This window comes from Bombina bombina, chromosome 3 (assembly GCF_027579735.1).
Source record: "Bombina bombina isolate aBomBom1 chromosome 3, aBomBom1.pri, whole genome shotgun sequence".
Classification (NCBI taxonomy): Eukaryota; Metazoa; Chordata; class Amphibia; order Anura; family Bombinatoridae; genus Bombina; species Bombina bombina.
The window spans coordinates 997,048,398-997,071,626 of record NC_069501.1 but is presented as its reverse complement, the minus strand read 5'-3'; the positions used below and the strand labels follow the sequence as shown (position 1 = coordinate 997,071,626).

Below are 23,229 nucleotides of genomic sequence, written 5' to 3'. Positions count from 1 at the left end.
CTGGGCTTAGTGAAACGGCCCCTTTTGCTTGGTTTTACAATAGCCATGGCATTCCCTAAGTTAAAAACAAGATATATGGTATTTCTCGTCCATGGTTTTTATCATGTGATGCTTCATTCATTTTTATAAAACTATGACATATTTCTTAAGCAATATAATACCACTCCTTTATTTAGGCCAGTATGACACCACTCATTCATTTGTTTGCATTAAATATGCTACCCTCATTTGTTTTTGCATTTACATTTGATATGATATCCCTAGTTCTTAAGTCAGTATTTAGAATCAATATATGACACCCTCATGCATTTCTTAATTTAGAATGACACACTCATTCATTTCTTAAGTCAGTATTACACCACTCATTCATTTCTTAAGTCAGTATGACACCCCCTCATTGATTTTTTTTAACAAACAATATGACACCGCTAATTAATTTCTTAATTATGACCCCCTTCCACTTTTTGCAACAAATATGACACCTCATTCATTTTTAAGGTAGTATAACACACTTCATTCATTTTCTACAAACATGACACCCTTAATTAATTTCTTATGGGATAGGCCCATTTTTCGGCCGAAAATTTCGGTTGCCGAATTTCAGTGCATCCCTATTACTAACTAATCAACCTAGTTAAAATAAATACAAACTTACCTGTGAAATAAAAATAAAACATAAGCTAGATACAATATAACTATTATATTGTAGCTAGCATAGGTTTTATTTTACAGGTAAGTATTTATTTAGTTTTAAATAGGAATAATTTAGGTATTAATTGTAATTTTTATTTGGAATTATTTTAATTAGGTTAAAGTTAGTGGGGGTTGGGGTTAGGGTTACGTTAGGGTTAGACTTAGGGTTAGGTTTAGGGGTTAATAACTTTAGTATAGTGGCAGCAACATTAGGGTCAGCAGATTAGGGGTTAATAAGTGTAGTTAGGTGGCTGCGATTTTGGGGCAGCAGATTAGGGGTTAACAATAGTAAAGTAGGTTGCGGCGATGTTAGGGACAGCAGATTAGGGGTTAATAAGTGTATGTAGGTGGCAACAACATTGGGGCAGCAGATTAGGGGTTAATAATATTTAACTAGTGTTTGTGATGCGGGAGTGCGGCGGTTTAGGGGTTAATATGTTTATTATAGTGACGGCGATGTCCAGAGCGGCAGATTAGCGGTTAATAATTTAATTTTAGTGTTTGCGATGCGGGAGGGCCTTGGTTTAGGGGTTAATAGGTAGTTTATGGGTGTTAGTGTACTTTGTAACACTTTAGTTATGAGTTTTATGGTACAGCTTTGTAACGTAAAACTCATAACTACTGACTTTCAGGTGGCGGTACAGATCTTGTAGCTATAGGCTGTACCACTCACTTTTTGACCAGACAGGCAAACTCGTAATACCGGCGCTATGGAAGTCCCATTGAAAAAGGACTTTTTGAAAGGTGCGGTAGTTACGTTGCATGACGGCCAAAAAGGTGTGCGGTACACCTATACCTACAACACCTGTAATACCAGCAGTAGTGAAAAAGAGCCATAACGCTGCTTTTTCCCTCATAACGCACAACTCGTAATCTAGCTGTCTGTTTGCATCATACAAAACATTAGGGTGGCATTTGTAGAGAACTATGTTCTCAAATGGCTTTAGAGTGAACTCATTGATATGCTTATTTGTATATCTCATCCACGTTTTCTTAGGTTTTATGGCAATGGTCTTTTGGGAACTTGGATGAAGCATGTGCTTGTGGTTTTTTTTTTTAAATTTATACTGTATAAACTGATGTCTCCCCCTGCTGGACAAACAAGATCACTACCAGATACAGACTGCATATATAGTGGAATTGTCACTCTCTCTATGCACAGTTACCTTATATTTTATAGGCAATGTGATTATTAGATATTCCATATATTTTAATTACTAATTCATTCTTCCCACATACTTCCTAATTTCAGTACTAAGATCAGCATATAACAGGTCAGTTATCTAAAAGGCATAGACGTCCAACTTAAAGGGACATTCTACAATATAATTTTTATTGTTTTAAAAGATAGATGATCCCTTTATTACCCATTCCCCAGTTTTACATAACCAACACCGTTATATTAATATACTTTTTACCTCTGTGATTACCTTGTATCTAAGCATCTTCTGACAGCCCAATGATCACATGACTTTTTATGTATTATCTATTGACTTGCATTTTAGCCAGTTAGTTCTGTGTTGTGCTGACTCTTAAATAACTCCACAGGCATGAACACAATGTTATCTATATGGCTAACTCTCCTGTTGTGAAAAGCAAATACAAAAGCATGTGATAAGAGGCTGTCTTTAGAGGCTTAGAAACAAACAGAAAGTTAGAGGTGTAAATGTTATAAAGTATATTAATATAACAATGTTGGTTGTGTAAAGCTGGGGAATGGGCCGTGAAGGCATTATCTATCTTTTTAAACAATAACAATTTTAGTGTAGACTGTCCCTATAATTGAAGGCTAATCATTAAATGTTCATTATCTAGGCTTTGATATAAAACTTGTGCCTGGCAGGCTATATTATGTATGTTTTTTTTTTTTTTTTGTTGTTGATCCATCTGTATTGCTGTTTACAGGTGGGACTGCCAGCTAAGTCTGGTGTGTCTGGGGCCATCTTACTGGTTGTACCCAATGTCATGGGAGTTTTCTGCTGGTCTCCTCCACTAGACAGAATTGGTAACAGCGTGAGGGGGATTCATTTCTGCCAGGTAGGTTCGGATACTGTCACTGGTTAATATGTTGCAGTTTGGTGTATCTGGGGCCATCTTACTGCTTGTACCCAATGTCATGGGAGTTTTCTGCTACTCTCCTCTACTAGACCTAGATAGCATGAGAGGGATTCATTTCTGCCTGGTAGTTTCTGATACTGTCTATATTTTACTAATTGTGTTCTGAAGTAAGACTATAACAGACCTGGCATGCCCGCCTCACTTTTTAAAATCAAGTTTGTTAATTAATTAATTAAAACAAAAATGTACTAATTATAGTAATAGTAGCCCCTTTGTCACTCCCTTACCCTAATACGCCCCCCACCCTTTAACTTAGTATACCTGGTCCTGGCTGCCACCCTGACTAACAGCCAGGCAATTATAGCACCAGAAACCATGCCCCTCCTTGCGCACCATACCAAATGCCACACATGGTACTAATGCTGTAGGTTTCTGTCTCCTGTGTATAAAGTCACTGTCCCCTGAGGAATATAGAGGAAAACCCCAGGCACCTAACCAACCGGAGGCAAGGGGTACAACAAGTGTAGATAAGTGTAATAGATATATTTAAAATCAACAATGACAAAATTTATTAGTACAACATAAATAAAAGCTCATGGATCCATGCTACAAATAAATAATGCAATGTGAAAATAACAATAAAAGTAAAAATAAATGACAATTCAATAATAGGATAATTTGTATTTATTATTTATTTATTGAATTGTCATTTATTTTTACTTTTATTGTTATTTCTCCAACATAGGTGTGTCCGGTCCACGGCGTCATCCTTACTTGTGGGATATTCTCTTCCCCAACAGGAAATGGCAAAGAGCCCAGCAAAGCTGGTCACATGATCCCTCCTAGGCTCCGCCTTCCCCAGTCATTCTCTTTGCCGTTGTACAGGCAACATCTCCACGGAGATGGCTTAGAGTTTTTTGGTGTTTAAATGTAGTTTTTATTCTTCAATCAAGAGTTTGTTATTTTAAAATAGTGCTGGTATGTACTATTTACTCTGAAACAGAAAAGAGATGAAGATTTCTGTTTGTAAGAGGAAAATGATTTTAGCAACCGTTACTAAAATCGATGGCTGTTTCCACACAGGACTGTTGAGAGGAATTAACTTCAGTTGGGGGAAACAGTGAGCAGACTTTTGCTGCTTGAGGTATGACACATTTCTAACAAGACTATGTAATGCTGGAAGCTGTCATTTTCCCTATGGGATCCGGTAAGCCATTTTTATTACATAAGAATAAAGGGCTTCACAAGGGCTTTTCAGACTGGTAGACATTTTCTGGGCTAAAACGATTGATATATAAGCATTTTTAATACTTCATAGCTTTGAGGAATTATTTTATTCTTGGGTATTATGTAAAATAACCGGCAGGCACTGTATTGGACACCTTTTTCTCTAGGGGCTTTCCCTAATCATAGGCAGAGCCTCATTTTCGCGCCTCTATTGCGCAGTTGTTTTTGGCAAGCATAACATGCAGATGCATGTGTGAGGAGCTCAGATACATAGAAAAAGCTTTCTGAAGGCGTCATTTGGTATCGTATTCCCCTTTGGGCTTGGTTGGGTCTCAGCAAAGCAGATACCAGGGACTGTATAGGGGTTAAATATAAAAACGGCTCCGGTTCCGTTATTTTAAGAGTTAAAGCTTTCAAATTTGGTGTGCAATACTTTTAAGGCTTTAAGACACTGTGGTGAAATTTTGGTGAATTTTGAACAATTCCTTCATACTTTTTCACATTTACAGTAATAAAGTGTGTTCAGTTTAAAATTTAAAGTGACAGTAACGGTTTTATTTTAAAACGTTTTTTGTACTTTGTTATCAAGTTTATGCCTGGTTAACATGTCTGAACTATCAGATAGACTGTGTTCTGTATGTGGGGAAGCCAAGGTTCCTTCTCATTTAAATAGATGTGATTTATGTGACACAAAATTTAGAGAAAATGATGCCCAAGATGATTCCTCAAGTGAGGGGAGTAAGCATGGTACTGCATCATCCCCTCCTTCGTCTACGCCAGTCTTGCCCACACAGGAGGCCCCTAGTACATCTAGTGCGCCAATACTCCTTACTATGCAACAATTAACGGCTGTAATGGATAATTCTATCAAAAACATTTTAGCCAAAATGCCCACTTATCAGCGAAAGCGCGACTGCTCTGTTTTAGAAAATACTGAAGAGCATGAGGACGCTGATGATATTGGTTCTGAAGTGCCCCTACACCAGTCTGAGGGGGCCAGGGAGGTTTTGTCTGAGGGAGAAATTTCAGATTCAGGGAAAATTTCTCAACAAGCTGAACCTGATGTGATTACATTCAAATTTAAATTGGAACATCTCCGCGCTCTGCTTAAGGAGGTGTTATCTACTCTGGATGATTGTGAGAATTTGGTCATTCCAGAGAAATTATGTAAGATGGACAAGTTCCTAGAGGTCCCGGGGCCCCCCGAAGCTTTTCCTATACCCAAGCGGGTGGCGGACATTGTAAACAAAGAATGGGAAAGGCCCGGCATACCTTTCGTCCCTCCCCCTATATTTAAGAAATTGTTTCCTATGGTCGACCCCAGAAAGGACTTATGGCAGACAGTCCCCAAGGTCGAGGGGGCGGTTTCTACTCTAAACAAACGCACCACTATACCCATAGAAGATAGTTGTGCTTTCAAATATCCTATGGATAAAAAATTAGAGGGTTTGCTTAAAAAGATGTTTGTTCAGCAAGGTTACCTTCTACAACCAATTTCATGCATTGTTCCTGTCACTACAGCAGCGTGTTTCTGGTTCGATGAACTAGAAAAGGCGCTCAATAAAGATTCTTCTTATGAGGAGATTTTGGACAGAATTCATGCTCTCAAATTGGCTAACTCTTTCACCTTAGACGCCACTTTGCAATTGGCTAGATTAGCGGCGAAAAATTCTGGGTTTGCTATTGTGGCGCGCAGAGCGCTTTGGCTAAAATCTTGGTCAGCGGATGCGTCTTCCAAGAACAAATTGCTTAACATTCCTTTCAAGGGGAAAACGCTGTTTGGCCCTGACTTGAAAGAGATTATTTCTGATATCACTGGGGGCAAGGGCCACGCCCTTCCTCAGGATAGGTCTTTCAAGGCCAAAAATAAACCAAATTTTCGTCCCTTTCGCAGAAACGGACCAGCCCCAAGTGCTACATCCTCTAAGCAAGAGGGTAATACTTCTCAAGCCAAGCCAGCCTGGAGGCCAATGCAAGGCTGGAACAAAGGTAAGCAGGCCAAGAAACCTGCCACTGCTACCAAGACAACATGAGATGTTGGCCCCCGATCCAGGACCGGATCTGGTGGGGGGCAGACTCTCTCTCTTCGCTCAGGCTTGGGCAAGAGATGTTCTGGATCCTTGGGCGCTGGAAATAGTCTCCCAAGGTTATCTTCTGGAATTCAAGGGGCTTCCCCCAAGGGGGAGGTTCCACAGGTCTCAATTGTCTTCAGACCACATAAAAAAACAGGCATTCTTACATTGTGTAGAAGACCTGTTAAAAATGGGAGTGATTCATCCTGTTCCATTAGGAGAACAAGGGATGGGGTTCTACTCCAATCTGTTCATAGTTCCCAAAAAAGAGGGAACATTCAGACCAATCTTAGATCTCAAGATCCTAAACAAGTTTCTCAAGGTTCCATCGTTCAAAATGGAAACCATTCGAACAATTCTTCCTTCCATCCAGGAAGGTCAATTCATGACCACGGTGGATTTAAAGGATGCGTATCTACATATTCCTATCCACAAGGGGCCAAGGGGCATTGCAGTAGTACCTTACTTGGACGACATTCTGATTCAAGCGTCGTCCCTTCCACAAGCAAAGGCTCACACGGACATTGTCCTGGCCTTTCTCAGATCTCACGGGTGGAAAGTGAACGTAGAAAAAAGTTCTCTATCTCCGTCAACAAGAGTTCCCTTCTTGGGAACAATAATAGACTCCTTAGAAATGAGGATTTTTCTGACAGAGGCCAGAAAATCAAAACTTCTAAACTCTTGTCAAGTACTTCATTCTGTTCCTCTTCCTTCCATAGCGCAGTGCATGGAAGTAATAGGTTTGATGGTCGCGGCAATGGACATAGTTCCTTTTGCGCAAATTCATCTGAGACCATTACAACTGTGCATGCTCAGTCAGTGGAATGGGGATTATACAGACTTGTCTCCGACGATACAAGTAGATCAGAGGACCAGAGATTCACTCCGTTGGTGGCTGTCCCTGGACAACCTGTCACAGGGGATGAGCTTCCGCAGACCAGAGTGGGTCATTGTCACGACCGACGCCAGTCTGGTGGGCTGGGGCGCGGTCTGGGGACTCCTGAAAGCTCAGGGTCTTTGGTCTCGGGAAGAATCTCTTCTCCCGATAAATATTCTGGAACTGAGAGCGATATTCAATGCTCTCAAGGCTTGGCCTCAGCTAGCAAAGGCCAAATTCATACGGTTTCAATCGGACAACATGACGACTGTTGCGTACATCAACCATCAGGGGGGAACAAGGAGTTCCCTGGCGATGGAAGAAGTGACAAAAATCATTCAATGGGCGGAGACTCACTCCTGCCACTTGTCTGCAATCCACATCCCAGGAGTGGAAAATTGGGAAGCGGATTTTCTGAGTTGTCAGACATTTCATCCGGGGGAGTGGGAACTCCATCCGGAAATCTTTGCCCAAATTACTCAGTTGTGGGGCATTCCAGACATGGATCTGATGGCCTCTCGTCAGAACTTCAAGGTTCCTTGCTACGGGTCCAGATCCAGGGATCCCAAGGCGACTCTAGTAGATGCACTAGTAGCACCTTGGACCTTCAAACTAGCTTATGTATTCCCACCGTTTCCTCTCATCCCCAGGCTGGTAGCCAGGATCAATCAGGAGAGGGCATCGGTGATCTTGATAGCTCCTGCGTGGCCACGCAGGACTTGGTATGCAGACCTGGTGAATATGTCATCGGCTCCACCATGGAAGCTACCTTTGAGACGGGACCTTCTTGTTCAAGGTCCGTTCGAACATCCGAATCTGGTCTCACTCCAACTGACTGCTTGGAGATTGAACGCTTGATTTTATCAAAGCGAGGGTTCTCAGATTCTGTCATTGATACTCTTGTTCAGGCCAGAAAGCCTGTAACTAGAAAAATCTACCATAAAATATTGAAAAAATATATCTGTTGGTGTGAATCTAAAGGATTCCCTTGGGACAAGATAAAAATTCCTAAGATTCTATCCTTTCTTCAAGAAGGTTTGGAGAAAGGATTATCTGCAAGTTCTTTGAAGGGACAGATTTCTGCTTTGTCTGTGTTACTTCACAAAAAGCTGGCAGCTATGCCAGATGTTCAAGCCTTTGTTCAGGCTCTGGTTAGAATCAAGCCTGTTTACAAACCTTTGACTCCTCCTTGGAGTCTCAATTTAGTTCTTTCAGTTCTTCAGGGGGTTCCGTTTGAACCCTTACATTCCGTTGATATTAAGTTATTATCTTGGAAAGTTTTGTTTTTGGTTGCAATTTCTTCTGCTAGAAGAGTTTCAGAGTTATCTGCTCTGCAGTGTTCTCCTCCTTATCTGGTGTTCCATGCAGATAAGGTGGTTTTGCGTACTAAACCTGGTTTTCTTCCGAAAGTTGTTTCTAACAAAAACATTAACCAGGAGATAGTCGTGCCTTCTTTGTGTTTGTGTTGCACAATTTGGATGTAGTTCGTGCTCTAAAATTCTATTTAGATGCTACAAAGGATTTTAGACAAACATCTTCCTTGTTTGTTGTTTATTCTGGTAAAAGGAGAGGTCAAAAAGCAACTTCTACCTCTCTCTCTTTTTGGCTTAAAAGCATCATCAGATTGGCTTACGAGACTGCCGGACGGCAGCCTCCTGAAAGAATCACAGCTCATTCCACTAGGGCCGTGGCTTCCACATGGGCCTTCAAGAACGAGGCTTCTGTTGATCAGATATGTAAGGCAGCGACTTGGTCTTCACTGCACACTTTTACTAAATTTTACAAATTTGATACTTTTGCTTCTTCTGGGGCTATTTTTGGGAGAAAGGTTTTGCAAGCCGTGGTGCCTTCCATCTAGGTGACCTGATTTGCTCCCTCCCTTCATCCGTGTCCTAAAGCTTTGGTATTGGTTCCCACAAGTAAGGATGACGCCGTGGACCGGACACACCTATGTTGGAGAAAACAGAATTTATGTTTACCTGATAAATTACTTTCTCCAACGGTGTGTCCGGTCCACGGCCCGCCCTGGTTTTTTAATCAGGTCTGATAATTTATTTTCTTTAACTACAGTCACCACGGTATCATATGATTTCTCCTATGCAAATATTCCTCCTTTACGTCGGTCGAATGACTGGGGAAGGCGGAGCCTAGGAGGGATCATGTGACCAGCTTTGCTGGGCTCTTTGCCATTTCCTGTTGGGGAAGAGAATATCCCACAAGTAAGGATGACGCCGTGGACCGGACACACCGTTGGAGAAAGTAATTTATCAGGTAAACATAAATTCTGTTTTTCACATTGCATTATTTATTTGTAGCATGGATCCATGAGCTTTTATTTATGTTGTACTAATAAATTTTGTCATTGTTGATTTTAAATATATCTATTACACTCATCTACACTTGTTGTATCACTTGCCTACGGTTGGTTAGGCGCCTGGGGTTTTCCTCTATATTGCTTGACTACCCCTTTGGTGGTTACTAGGTACCACCATCCCCAGGCTCAAAGGGTTTTTTCAGCTGGCGCTGGTCCATATCTCTTTACACTGTCCCCTGAGGAGCCTTGATAATTACAAAGAAACATCATGCTTGTGTAAATAGGGAAAGGCATCTGATAATCCTTAAATTATATGACCCTGCTTAACTTGTCCTTTTTAATTTTTTATGCAGTTCTTTTACAAAAAATAGAATGTAAACTTACCTTTTATGCAGTGCAGGTCCAATCAGAGTCTGTATTAACCATGCCAATAAGATGAACATAATGTATGCTCACTCTCCTAATGCAGAGATGGTGACGCACTGACTAAGGAGGTCTGCTGATAAGTGGTAGTCCCTCAAGCAAGTTAGGGAACACACATTACTTTGAAGTTAAAGTGACTTAAAAAGAAAATTTTCTAATTGTTGCCCTGTTGCTTACAATGGGCCAAATTACAAGTGAAGCACAAACGCTGAAAGTAAATGCGATCAATTGAGTGCAATATCGGTTTACGCTAGTATGATTACCGTGTCCTCAGAGCTCTGGTTAACTGTTTCGCAAAAAAAATTGCACACAACACATAAAAAAAATATATTGTAAAGAACAGTTATACTCATAACACCATCTAATAAAAATTATTCAAAAAAATATTGCACACAAAAGTTATAAGGACTCAAAGATATGAGGTCTCAGGTGTTAGAAAGAAAAAAAGGCAAGCAAATAACATAGAGATACATACGTATACATGTCTAATATGTATGTGTATATATATATATATATATATATATATTTCTCTTGCAAGGTGTATCCAGTCCACGGATTCATCCTAACTTGTGGGATATTCTCATTCCCTACAGGAAGTGGCAAAGAGAGCACACAGCAGAGCTGTCCATATAGCTCCCCCTCTGGCTCCGCCCCCCAGTCATTCTCTTTGCCGCTCTAACAAGTAGCATCTCCACGGGAGGGTAAAGTGAATGTGGTGTTAGATTTGTAGTTTTTATATCTTCAATCAAAAGTTTGTTATTTTTAAATAGTACCGGTTTGTGCTATTTACTCTCTGGCAGAAATAGGATGAAGAATTCTGCTGAGAGGAAAACGATTTTAGCATGTTAGCTAAAACTAAATATAACTAAAATCCATTGCTGTTCCCACACAGGACTGAGGAGTACCAGAAAACTTCAGTTGGGGGGAACAGTTTGCAGGCTTAAAGGGACAGTCAACACCAGAATGTTTGTTGTTTTAAAAGATAGATAATCCCTTTATTACCCATTCACCAGTTTTGCATAACCAACACAGTTATAATAATACACTTTTTACCTCTGTGATTAACTTGTATCTAAGCATCTTCTGACAGCCTCCTGATCACATGACATTTTATTTATTATCTATTGACTTTCATTTTAGCCAATTAGTGCAGTGTCTGCCACAATCCACGGGCATGCTCACAATGTTATCTATAGGGTTTACCTGAACTAGCTCTCCCCTGCTGTGAAAAGCAAATACAAAAGCATGTGATTAGAGGCGGCCTTCAAGGGCTTAGAAATTATCATATGAGCCTTCCTAGGTCTAGCCTTCAAGTAAGAATACCAAAATAACAAAGCAAAATTGGTGATAAAAGTAAATTGGAAAGTTGTTTAAAATTACATGCCCTATTTGAAACATGAAAGTTTTTTTTGGACTTGACTGTCCCTTTAACTGCTTTGAGGTATGTTTCAGTCATCTTTTTTTCTAGTCAAGACAAGATAATGCTAGAAGACTGACAAGATTCCCCAAGTGGGAAGGGTAAGCCATGTTCTGAAACTTAGGCCTAGATTTGGAGTTTGGCGGTAGATGGGCTGTTAACGCTCCGCGGGCTTTTTTCTGGCCGCAGCATAAAATTAACTCTGGTATCGAGAGTTCAAACAAATGCTGCGTTAGGCTCCAAAAAAGGAGCGTAGAGCATTTTTACCGCAAATGCAACTCTCGATACCAGAGTTGCTTACGGACACGGCCAGCCTCAAAAACGTGCACGTGCACGATTCCCCCATAGGAAACAATGGGGCTGTTTGAGCTGAAAAAAAACCTAACACCTGCAAAAAAGCAGCGTTCAGCTCCTAACGCAGCCCCATTGTTTCCTATGGGGAAACACTTCCTACGTCTGCACCTAACACTCTAACATGTACCCCGAGTCTAAACACCCCTAACCTTACACTTATTAACCCCTAATCTGCCGCCCCCGCTATCGCTGACCCCTGCATTATATTATTAACCCCTAATCTTCCGCTCCGTAAACCGCCGCAACTTACATTATCCCTATGTACCCCTAATCTGCTGCCCCTAACACCGCCGACCCCTATATTATATTTATTAACCCCTAACCTTCCCCGCACAACGTCGCCGCCAGCTACTCATTACCTTCAGTCAAAGAATCATCTAGGGCTATATTTTTAAGTGACACAATATGATCTTTAAATTGTATAGACACATTAGTGCACTTGGGACACATTTTGAGTGGGGGTTCCACCATGGCTTCTGAACACATAGAGCAAGGCTTTTCCTTAGTGTCAGACATGTTTAACAGATTGGTATTATACACAAGCAAGCTTGGAAAAACACTTTATGCAATAAAAAATACAATTTGCAATAAATGGTACTGTGCCTTTAAGATAATAAAAGCGCACACAATTTTACAAAACTGTGAAAAATGAACCAAATCTCTTGAAATTTTTACAGTATGTGCCTAATGCTTCAATATGATTGCACAGCAAGTTTCAGCCTGATTAACCCTTTAATGCCCAAACCGGAGCCGCCTAAAGCAAACAACCGGCTAACAAACTACAGCACCTTGCCACAGCAGCCTGCTGTGGCCCTACCTTCCCTTAAGGATTTAATTTGATCAAATCCAGCCTCCTGAAGTCCTTAAGCAGTCTCTGGACCCATGTGAAGCAGCATGCAGGGTAATTTTGTTATTATTTTAACTAGGTAACTATTAAATAGTTCTTAACTATTTAATAGCTATTGTACCTGGTTAAAATAATTACCAAGTTGCCTGTAAAATAAATATTAATCCTAAAATAGCTACAATATAATTATAATTTATATTGTAGCTATATTAGGATGTATTTTACAGGTAAGTATTTAGCTTTAAATAGGAATAATTTATTTAATAAGAGTTAATTAATTTCGTTAGATTTAAATTATATTTAAGTTAGGGGGGTGTTAGTGTTAGGGTTAGATTTAGCTTTAGGGGTTAATCCATTTATTATAGTAGCGGTGAGCTCCGGTCGTCAGATTAGGGGTTAATAATTGAAGTTAGGTGTCGGCGATGTTAGGGAGGGCAGATTAGGGGTTAATACTATTTATGATAGGGTTAGTGAGGCGGATTAGGGGTTAATAACTTTATTATAGTAGCGCTCAGGTCCGCTCGGCAGATTAGGGGTTAATAAGTGTAGGCAGGTGTCGGCGACGTTGAGGGGGGCAGATTAGGGGTTAATAAATATAATATAGGGGTCGGCGGTGTTAGGGGCAGCAGATTAGGGGTACATAAGTATAACGTAGGTGGCGGTCGGAAGATTAGGGGCTAAAAATTTTTAATTGAGTGGCGGCGATGTGGGGGGACCTCAGTTTAGGGGTACATAGGTAGTTTATGGGTGTTAGTGTACTTTAGGGCACAGTAGTTAAGAGCTTTATGAACCGGCGTTAGCCCAGAAAGCTCTTAACTCCTGCTTTTTTCCGGCGGCTGGAGTTTTGTCGTTAGATGTCTAACGCTCACTTCAGAAACGACTCTAAATACCGGAGTTAGAAAGATCCCATTGAAAAGATAGGATACGCAATTGACGTAAGGGGATCTGCGGTATGGAAAAGTCGCGGCTGAAAAGTGAGCGTTAGACCCTTTAATCACTGACTCCAAATACCGGCGGTAGCCTAAAACCAGCGTTAGGAGCCTCTAACGCTGGTTTTCACGGCTACCGCCGAACTCTAAATCTAGGCCATAGTATAGAACTAGAGGCTTATTTAAGTGGGCTCAATAGACTGGTTATCACTTTAACAGGGCAATCGATTATTTTGTTTAGAAAAATACTTTTTACTGACACTTTTAAGCACTTTTGATGTGTTTATTGGGGTTTTATTCCACATGGCATTATTTTAAGTCGCCTAAAATGGGTTCTCAAGGCCCCACAGCTCCGGAGTGGAGTGGGAGGGGCCTAATTTTGCGCCTCAGTTGCGCAGTTTATTCTGACAAGATTTCCCTGCATGCTGCTTCACATGGGTCCAGAGACTGCTTAAGGACTTCAGGAGGCTGGATTTGATCAAATTAAATCCTTAAGGGAAGGTAGGGCCACAGCAGGCTGCTGTGGCAAGGTGCTGTAGTTTGTTAGCCGGTTGTTTGCTTTAGGCGGCTCCGGTTTGGGCATTAAAGGGTTAATCAGGCTGAAACTTGCTGTGCAATCATATTGAAGCATTAGGCACATACTGTAAAAATTTCAAGAGATTTGGTTCATTTTTCACAGTTTTGTAAAATTGTGTGCGCTTTTATTATCTTAAAGGCACAGTACCATTTATTGCAAATTGTATTTTTTATTGCATAAAGTGTTTTTCCAAGCTTGCTTGTGTATAATACCAATCTGTTAAACATGTCTGACACTAAGGAAAAGCCTTGCTCTATGTGTTCAGAAGCCATGGTGGAACCCCCACTCAAAATGTGTCCCAAGTGCACTAATGTGTCTATACAATTTAAAGATCATATTGTGTCACTTAAAAATATAGCCCTAGATGATTCTTTGACTGAAGGTAATGAGGATAGTCCGCCGTCCTCTCCCCATGTGTCATCACCAGTTACGCCCGCTCAAGCGATACCTAGTACCTCTAGTGCATTACCACCTATTACATTGCAACAACTGGCGGCAGTCATGGATAATTCCCTTGCGGCCTTTCTATCCAAACTGCCAGTTTTCCCTAAAAAGCGCAACAGCTCTGTTTTGAGAACAGATGAGGAGCAGTCGGAAGCTTTGGGAGGTTTATCTGATGTACCCTCACAACACTCTGAAATAGGGGCGAGGGATGTTATGTCTGAGGGAGAAATTTCTGATTCAGGAAAAGTTTCTCAGCGGGCAGAATCAGATTCACTAGCTTTTAAATTTAAATTGGAACACCTCCGCGTACTGCTTAGGGAGGTCTTATCAACTCTGGATGATTGTGACCCTATGGTGGTCCCAGAGAAATTGTGTAAAATGGACAAATATCTAGAAGTCCCTGAATACACTGATGCGTTTCCGATCCCTAAGAGGGTGGCGGATATTGTTGATAGGGAGTGGGAAAGACCAGGTATACCTTTTGTTCCCCCACCTATCTTTAAGAAAATGTTCCCCATAACTGATCCCAGGCGGGACGCGTGGCAGACGGTCCCTAAGGTAGAGGGGGCAGTTTCAACACTAGCCAAGCACACAACCATACCAATTGAAGACAGTTGTGCTTTCAAAGATCCTATGGATAAAAAATTAGAAGGTTTACTAAAGAAAATATTTGTTCAACAAGGTTTCCTTCTCCAACCTATTGCCTGCATTATTCCTGTAACTACTGCAGCGGCTTTCTGGTTTGAGGCGCTGGAGGAGTCGCTCCAGACGGAGACCTCATATGACGAAATTATGGATAGAATTAAGGCTCTAAAGCTGGCTAATTCTTTTATCACAGATGCCGCTTTACAATTAGCTAAGTTAGCGGCGAAAAATTCTGGTTTTGCCATCATAGCGCGCAGAGCGCTTTGGCTTAAATCATGGTCGGCCGATGTGTCGTCTAAAACAAAATTACTGAATATTCCTTTCAAGGGAAAGACCCTTTTCGGGCCCGAGTTGAAAGAGATTATTTTGGATATCACTGGGGGAAAGGGCCATGCCCTCCCGCAAGATAGGCCTTTTAAGGCTAAAAACAAGGCTAATTTTCGTTCCTTTCGCAACTTCAGGAGCGGTCCTGCTTCAGCCTCTGCTACCGCAAAGCAAGAGGGTAACACAGCCCAAGGCAACCTGGAAACCTTTGCAGGGCTGGAACAAGGGTAAACAGGCCAAGAAGCCTGCAGCTGCTACTAAGACAGCATGAAGGGGTAGCCCCCGATCCGGGACCGGATCTGGTAGGGGGCAGACTCTCTCTCTTTGCTCAGGCTTGGGCAAGAGATGTTCCCGATCCCTGGGCATTAGAGATAGTTGCTCAGGGATATCTTCTAGAATTCAAGGACTCTCCTCCAAGGGGAAGGTTCCACATTTCTCGTCTGTCTACAGACCAGACAAACAAAGAGGCGTTCTTACGCTGTGTAGAAGATCTACTCAAGATGGGAGTGATATATCCAGTTCCAATTACAGAACAAGGACTGGGGTTTTACTCAAACCTGTTTGTGGTTCCCAAAAAGGAAGGAACTTTCAGACCAATCCTGGATCTAAAAATTCTAAACAAATTCCTCAGAGTTCCATCTTTCAAGATGGAAACTATTCGGACAATCTTACCGATGATCCAGGAAGGTCAATATATGACTACCGTGGATCTAAAGGATGCGTACCTTCATATTCCTATCCACAAAGATCACCATCAGTTCCTAAGGTTCGCTTTTCTGGACAAGCATTACCAGTTCGTGGCCCTTCCCTTCGGGTTGGCCACCGCTCCCAGAATTTTCACAAAGGTGCTAGGGTCCCTTCTAGCGGTACTGAGACCGCGGGGCATTGCAGTAGCACCCTGTCTGGACGACATCTTAATACAGGCGTCGTCTTTTCCCAGAGCCAAGGCTCATACGGATGTTGTTCTGGCCTTTCTAAGGTCTCACGGGTGGAAGGTGAACACCGAAAAAAGTTCTCTGTCCCCGCTCACAAGGGTTCCCTTCCTGGGAACATTAATAGACTCGGTAGAAATGAAAATATTTCTGACGGAGGTCAGAAGGTTAAAGCTTCTAAGTACTTGCCGAGTTCTTCATTCCATTCCTCGGCCATCTGTAGCTCAGTGCATGGAGGTAATCGGATTAATGGTAGCAGCAATGGACGTAGTCCCTTTTGCTCGAATTCATCTCAGGCCTCTGCAATTGTGCATGCTCAAACAGTGGAATGGAGATTATGCAGATTTGTCTCCTCAAATCCAACTAGACCAGAAAACCAGAGATTCTCTTCTCTGGTGGTTGTCTCAGTATCACCTGTCGCAGGAATGTGCTTCCACAGACTGGAGTGGATCATTGTAACGACCAACGCCAGTCTGTTAGGCTGAGGCGCGGTCTGGGGCTCCCTGAAAGCTCAGGGCCTATGGTCTCGGGAAGAGTCTCTTCTCCCGATAAGCATTTTGGAACTGAGAGCGATATTCAACACGCTCCAGGCATGGCCTCAGCTAGCGGCGGCCAAGTTCATCAGATTTTAGTCGGACAACATCACGACTGTAGCATACATAAATCATCAGGGAGGAACTAAGAGTTCCTTAGCGATGAAGGAAGTAACCAAGATAATCAGGTGGGCGGAGGATCACTCTTGCCATCTATCTGCAATTCACATCCCAGGAGTAGACAACTGAGAAGCGGATTTCCTAAGTTGTCAGACTTTTCACCCGGGGGAGTGGGAACTCCACCCGGAGGTATTTGCTCAGCTGACTCAGCTATGGGGCATTCCAGAGTTGGATCTGATGGCGTCCCGTCAGAACACCAAACTTCCTCTTTACGGATCCAGGTCCAGGGACCCCAAGGCGGCATTGATAGATGCTCTAGTAGCGCCTTGGTCCTTCAATCTGGGCCTATGTCTTTCCACCGTTTCCTCTTCTCCCTCGGCTGGTAGCCAGAATCAAACAGGAGAAGGCCTCGGTAATTCTGATAGCGCCTGCGTGGCCACGCAGGACTTGGTATGCAGACCTAGTGGACATGTCATCTGTCCCACCATGGACACTGCCAATGAAGCAGGATCTTCTAATACAGGGTCCATTCAAGCATCCAAATCTAGTTTCTCTGCAGCTGACTGCTTGGAGATTGAACGCTTAATTCTATCCAAGCGTGGGTTCTCTGAATCAGTCATAGATACTCTGATCCAAGCTAGAAAACCTGTCACCAGAAAAATTTACCATAAGATATGGCGGAAATATCTTTGTTGGTGTGAATCCAAGGGTTACTCGTGGAGTAAGATTGGGATTCCAAGGATATTGTCTTTTCTCCAAGAAGGCTTGGAGAAAGGTTTATCAGCTAGTTCCTTAAAGGAACAGATATCCGCTCTGTCTATCCTTTTACACAAGTGTCTGGCAGAAGTGCCAGATGTTCAAGCGTTTGCACAGGCGTTAGTCAGAATCAAGCCTGTCTATAAACCGGTGGCTCCTCCATGGAGTCTAAATTTAGTTCTTTCAGTTCTTCAAGGGGTTCTGTTTGAACCTTTACATTCCATAGATATTAAGTTATTATCTTGGAAAGTTTTGTTTTTGGTAGCTATATCTTCTGCTCGAAGAGTTCCTGAATTGTCTGCTTTGCAGTGTAATTCACCCTATCTGGTGTTCCATGCAGATAAGGTAGTTTTGCGTACCAAACCTGGTTTTCTTCCTAAAGTTGTTTCTAATAAGAACATTAACCAGGAAATCATTGTTCCTTCTCTGTGTCCTAATCCAGCTTCTAAGAAGGAACGGCTTTTACACAATCTTGATGTGGTTCGTGCTTTGAAATTCTATTTACAAGCAACTAAGGATTTCAGACAAACATCATCTTTGTTTGTTGTCTATTCTGGTAAGAGGAGAGGTCAAAAAGCGACGGCTACCTCGCTTTCCTTCTGGTTGAAAAGCATCATCCGATTGGCTTATGAGACTGCTGGGCAGAATTACAGCTCATTCCACCAGAGCTGTGGCTTCCACTTGGGCCTTCAAGAATGAGGCTTCTGTTGAACAGATTTGTAAGGCAGCGACTTGGTCTTCACTGCATACTTTTGCCAAATTTTACAAATTCGATTCTTTTGCTTCTTCGGAGGCTATTTTTGGGAGAAAGGTTTTGCAAGCAGTGGTGCCTTCCGTTTAGGTTACCTGTCTTGTTCCCTCCCTTCATCCGTGTCCTAAAGCTTTGGTATTGGTATCCCACAAGTAAGGAGGAATCCGTGGACTGGATACACCTTGCAAGAGAAAACAGAATTTATGCTTACCTGATAAATTACTTTCTCTTGCGGTGTATCCAGTCCATGGCCCGCCCTGGCAATTAAGTCAGGTTAAAATTTCTTGTTTAAACTACAGTCACCACTGCACCCTATGGTTTCTCCTTTTTCTCCTAACCATCGGTCGAATGACTGGGGGGCGGAGCCAGAGGGGGAGCTATATGGACAGCTCTGCTGTGTGCTCTCTTTGCCACTTCCTGTAGGGAATGAGAATATCCCACAAGTAAGGATGAATCCGTGGACTGGATACACTGCAAGAGAAAGAAATTCTGTTATATATATATATATATATGTCTATATATGTGTACATACTGTATGTATTTATGTATTTATATGTATTTATATGTGTATATATGTATTTAAATATATATGTACACATATATAGACATATATATAAGTGCATTGGAGCCCTTTGCAGTTAAGTAGATGAAATATGAAAAAACATATTTATGCAATATTCATTTTTAGTACAAGTTTTAACTATGTATTTACTGTAAGAAAATATACATTCCAATGCTCTGCACATAGCAGAATATGTTATATGTATTTCTAAATATAAATATATATATATATATATATATATATATACCAATATATACAGGGGCGTATTACCGCCTAGGCAGACAAGGCACGTGCCTAGTGCGGCAGCTTTGGAGGGGGCGGCAAATTTTCTCACTCTCCAGTCCTCACTTGTCAAGTGGAGTCTCCCGCCAATGGCCCGCCCATCTACCATGCATTCACTGTGCTCCTCCTTCCTCCCTCAGTTGACACCTGAAAAAAGGAGTCTCTCAACAAATTTTTAAGTGCCTAGGGCAGCACAAAACCTAAATACGCTACTGTATATAATATATATATATATATATACTGTATATATGTATATGTGTGTGTATGTATGTATAAATGTATATTGTACTAAAAAACATCAGAAATATGTATTTATGAATAAATAGAACAAATTCTGTTATGTGAAGAACATTGGAATGTGAAATAATCATATTTATATTTTCATGTTGGAAGTAGCGCACTTGAGAATATGCGATCGGGTTTGTGCGTGTTAGGGTGTTAGTTTTTTTTTCACTTTTTTTTCTCCATTGACTTCTATGGGTGAATATGTGAATGGGCACGCAATATTATAACTTTGGCTTATTGAGCTTGTCAGGTTAGCGCACAAGCAAGTTACTTTCAACTCATAATACGAGCGCCACTCGACAAGGAAAAAAAGTTTACTTTTAGCGCATTTAACGTTCGAGCGGAAGCGTTAAATAACGCTCCACTTCTGGGCCTAACCTCTGCAAAACACTATTGGGTCCTACAGTAGCTGAAACATTTTATAAGCCAATCACTAGAGGTATATGTGCGTAACCAGCAATCAGCAGCTAGTTTCCAGAATTACATTGCTGCTTCTGAGTCTATCTAGGTATGGCTTTCAACAAAGGATACCAACAGAGTGGAAGTAAAATGAAAGGTGTCTCAAAATTGCTCTATCTGGAAAATTTAAAATTTTTACAAATATGCCAGTATAATATTAATAACTGTTTGAATCTTTATTGTGATGGTGTCATCTATAATTGCAATACAATTTGCATATCCATTTATGTATCAGTGGGAGCTTATTTCGATGTAAAATGACAAAGCATTTTGTTAAAAGAATTATATTGCAAATTAAAAATGAATAACAGTATATTTTAAATTCAATTTTTATAACATTTTAACAACATTAACACTTTGGATAACCAAACATTTTTGATTTTCAAACTATTCATTTGTAATCTTAGCAATTCACATAATATGAAATAGTATACGTATACCTATGAACGTGTGCATGTGTTCAGAAGGAGAAGGTGCCTCAGACAGTGTGCATATAAAATATTGTACAAAATTTGATAATGGAAGTAAATTGGAAATTCTCTAAAAACTGCTTGCTCTGTCTGAATCATGACAGTTTAATTTTGACTTTAGGATCCCTTTAAGTATTCATGTCAATATACTTGAGTAGGATGTCACATTATCATGTCATAAAGCTGAGTAATATTTTATCTGTTTCCAAAACTACAGGACCTGGTCTCTCTCTTCAATTTTCATAACTATGACAACCTGAGACACTGCGTTAGAAAACTTGACCCCCGTAAGGAAGCAGGAGAGGCAAGGGTAAAATATTTTTGATAAAACTTCATATTTTATGCATGCATTAATAACTTGGAACACCAACAGCAAGATTTCAGACCAATATGGGGGTCAATCACAATCCTTTTGAAAAACGTATCAAAAAGATTTATCTTATAAAATTCCAATAGACTTTAATGCTATGTTTCTGTTGCTATCACTAGATATGTTTCTTTCATAAAGGTGGTAAGAATCCACGATCCATTACTCCTGGGAATTACTCTTCTCTACCACTAGGAGGAGGCAAAGATTCCCAGACCCCAAGAGCCTTATAAAACCTTTTAAGACACAAAAGAGGACGAAGAAAGTAGGAACTCAATCAGTTACTACACACAAGACAGGGATTTCAGCACACACATTTTAAGTTTATTAGTGTATATAACCACCAACCCTGGTGGTAGATACAGTGCCTATCAAATAATGCATATACATCATGAGAAAAAATCTCCAATAGTAATATGGACAAATGAACTATAATTAATATGAACTGCATTCAGAAGTGGGGAGTTCTGACCCCCTAAAAAAGAAGAAGAAAAGAAACAAGGCAACACCTCCACAATAGGGTGGCTTCACAACCTGGGCGATAAAAGGCCACCATAGTGATCCTTGAGCATCTATGCCTGTGTAACTTAAAGGCTCCAATGCCAACAATATATCACAAACAAAGTACATTTTAAAGTATTGATAAAACGTCAATCAAATACATATGTTATGGCTATCCAGCAATACCTCCACAAGAGGGTAACTTCGCTACACAGGCGAAAAAATTGGGCTACCTTAGTGATCAGTGAGGGTCTATGCTGGAGTACACATCAAGTCATAAATGATAAGGTACAAATGTTAATAAATGGTAAGCGTAATGTGATAAGGGGTGTGTACAACTCAGAGGACACCACTATAATATAATAGTACACGGTATCATGAAATGAAAATATATGTGTAGTATCTATGTTAAATCAAGTCACCACCAGAACAAGGTTGGATACATTCTCAAGAGAGCATCTGTGGAGACTTAGTAGTCCACCATATGACAAGAGATAGCTCAGCGGTTAAGTTGAAGTTTTCCGCTGTGAATAGGTGTATATATAATTACCACATTGAGTCCCCCACAGTTACAGCCGTGCTCCTGGGAATGTATTTAGTAGAGGGGATGTCCGTGATTTATCCAGTAACTGTTGTAAGTATTCAACTACTTTACCAAACTACAAAAAACACTGAAAAGGTGAGAATGCAACTAGTTTAGCAAATTACAAAAAACACTGCTTTGAATAGGACTGTGACGCAATCAGAGCGGGTGACTCTGTCTCTTACCTAAACAGTTGGCTTCAGCTTTACAGACGTTTTCCCAATTTTGCAGCCGAGTCCTATTCAAAGCAGGTGGGGTCACTTATATTTCAGCCACACATTTTTATCCTCTGTTATTTTGTACCCTTATTCTCAATAGGGTGTCTTCATTCATGTGTTATTAAGGATCTTCCACAGAATAAGGGAACATTAATCAAACTGCATTCTTAAACTTCATCAAGCAATTGCAATTGGCAATAGCAGGCAGACAGGTTCTCTGCTTGTTTTCATATATATATATATATATATATATATATAGTTATATATATATATATATAGTATGTATTCACAAAGGGCATCAACATTTAAAAACTATTTTAGTAGTAATATTTTAGAGCTTTGGAGTGCTCATATTTGTTAGAAGTGGAAAAGACCTTCATACCAATCCATTACAGTTATTGCACAATTTGCCTTGTTTGACTTTTTGAGGGTTTTTAAAATTTAAAGCCTTTGCAGTTCATTAGAACAGCGGTCGCCAACCAGTGGTTCGTGGACCACTGGTGGTCCACGAGAAGATGTTGGTGGTCCTTGACACCATCAAGTAGGAATTAATCTCCTATGATGGTGTCACCCCCGTCGCGCCGCAACTTCCTACACTGGACATCAGTGAAAACCGACAGAGGAGTTACTAGTAGTACTGCGCAACTTGTGTAGCTAGATAGTATTTTTACCTCCTCTCGCCCAGCGCGCTGCTCAGAGGAAGATGCTTCCAATTTAAAGCCAGCAGAGGTTGGTATAGTCTTGGGGCACGATCAAATAAACGGCACAGGTTTCGGCGCAAGCGTGGGAACCTGTGCCGTCCGTAATTTCACCTCGCACATCGGGGTATTACATAAACCCCACCGGCAGTTCATAAAGTGCCGTAAGTCTGATAAACTAGCGATGTCCAGAAATTAGCGTAAAGACAAATTTCTGGAGTCGCTAGTGACTTACGGCACTTTAGAAACTGCCGGCGCCTAAGAAAAGTAAATAAAATAACAAATCTCCCATAAAACTCTCACACACCTCATAAAAAATAAGCCCGACACGTAAAACCCCTATATCCGCAATCCCCCCTCTAATTACTAATATTAAATGTAAAAACCCCTAGACCGACAACCCCCCAAAACGCAATATGCCTATTTAAACTATTAACCTCTATATCCACCATCAAACCCACACCGCAAGTAATAACTAAATTATTAACCCCTAAATCCGCCAACCCCAACA

At 40.9% G+C, this 23,229-nt stretch overlaps 1 protein-coding gene across 1 annotated transcript in view; it reads left to right on the top strand.

Annotated features, from left to right (window-relative positions):
- Positions 1 to 23,229, top strand: part of GLS2 (glutaminase 2) — a 187,725-nt gene that overhangs the window by 140,854 nt on the left and 23,642 nt on the right. Inside the window, exons 13-14 of the mRNA XM_053708140.1 lie at positions 2,599 to 2,730; positions 20,569 to 20,661. Coding sequence (XP_053564115.1) covers positions 2,599 to 2,730; positions 20,569 to 20,661 — 225 coding nt within the window. The remainder of the gene's footprint in view (positions 1 to 2,598; positions 2,731 to 20,568; positions 20,662 to 23,229) is intronic.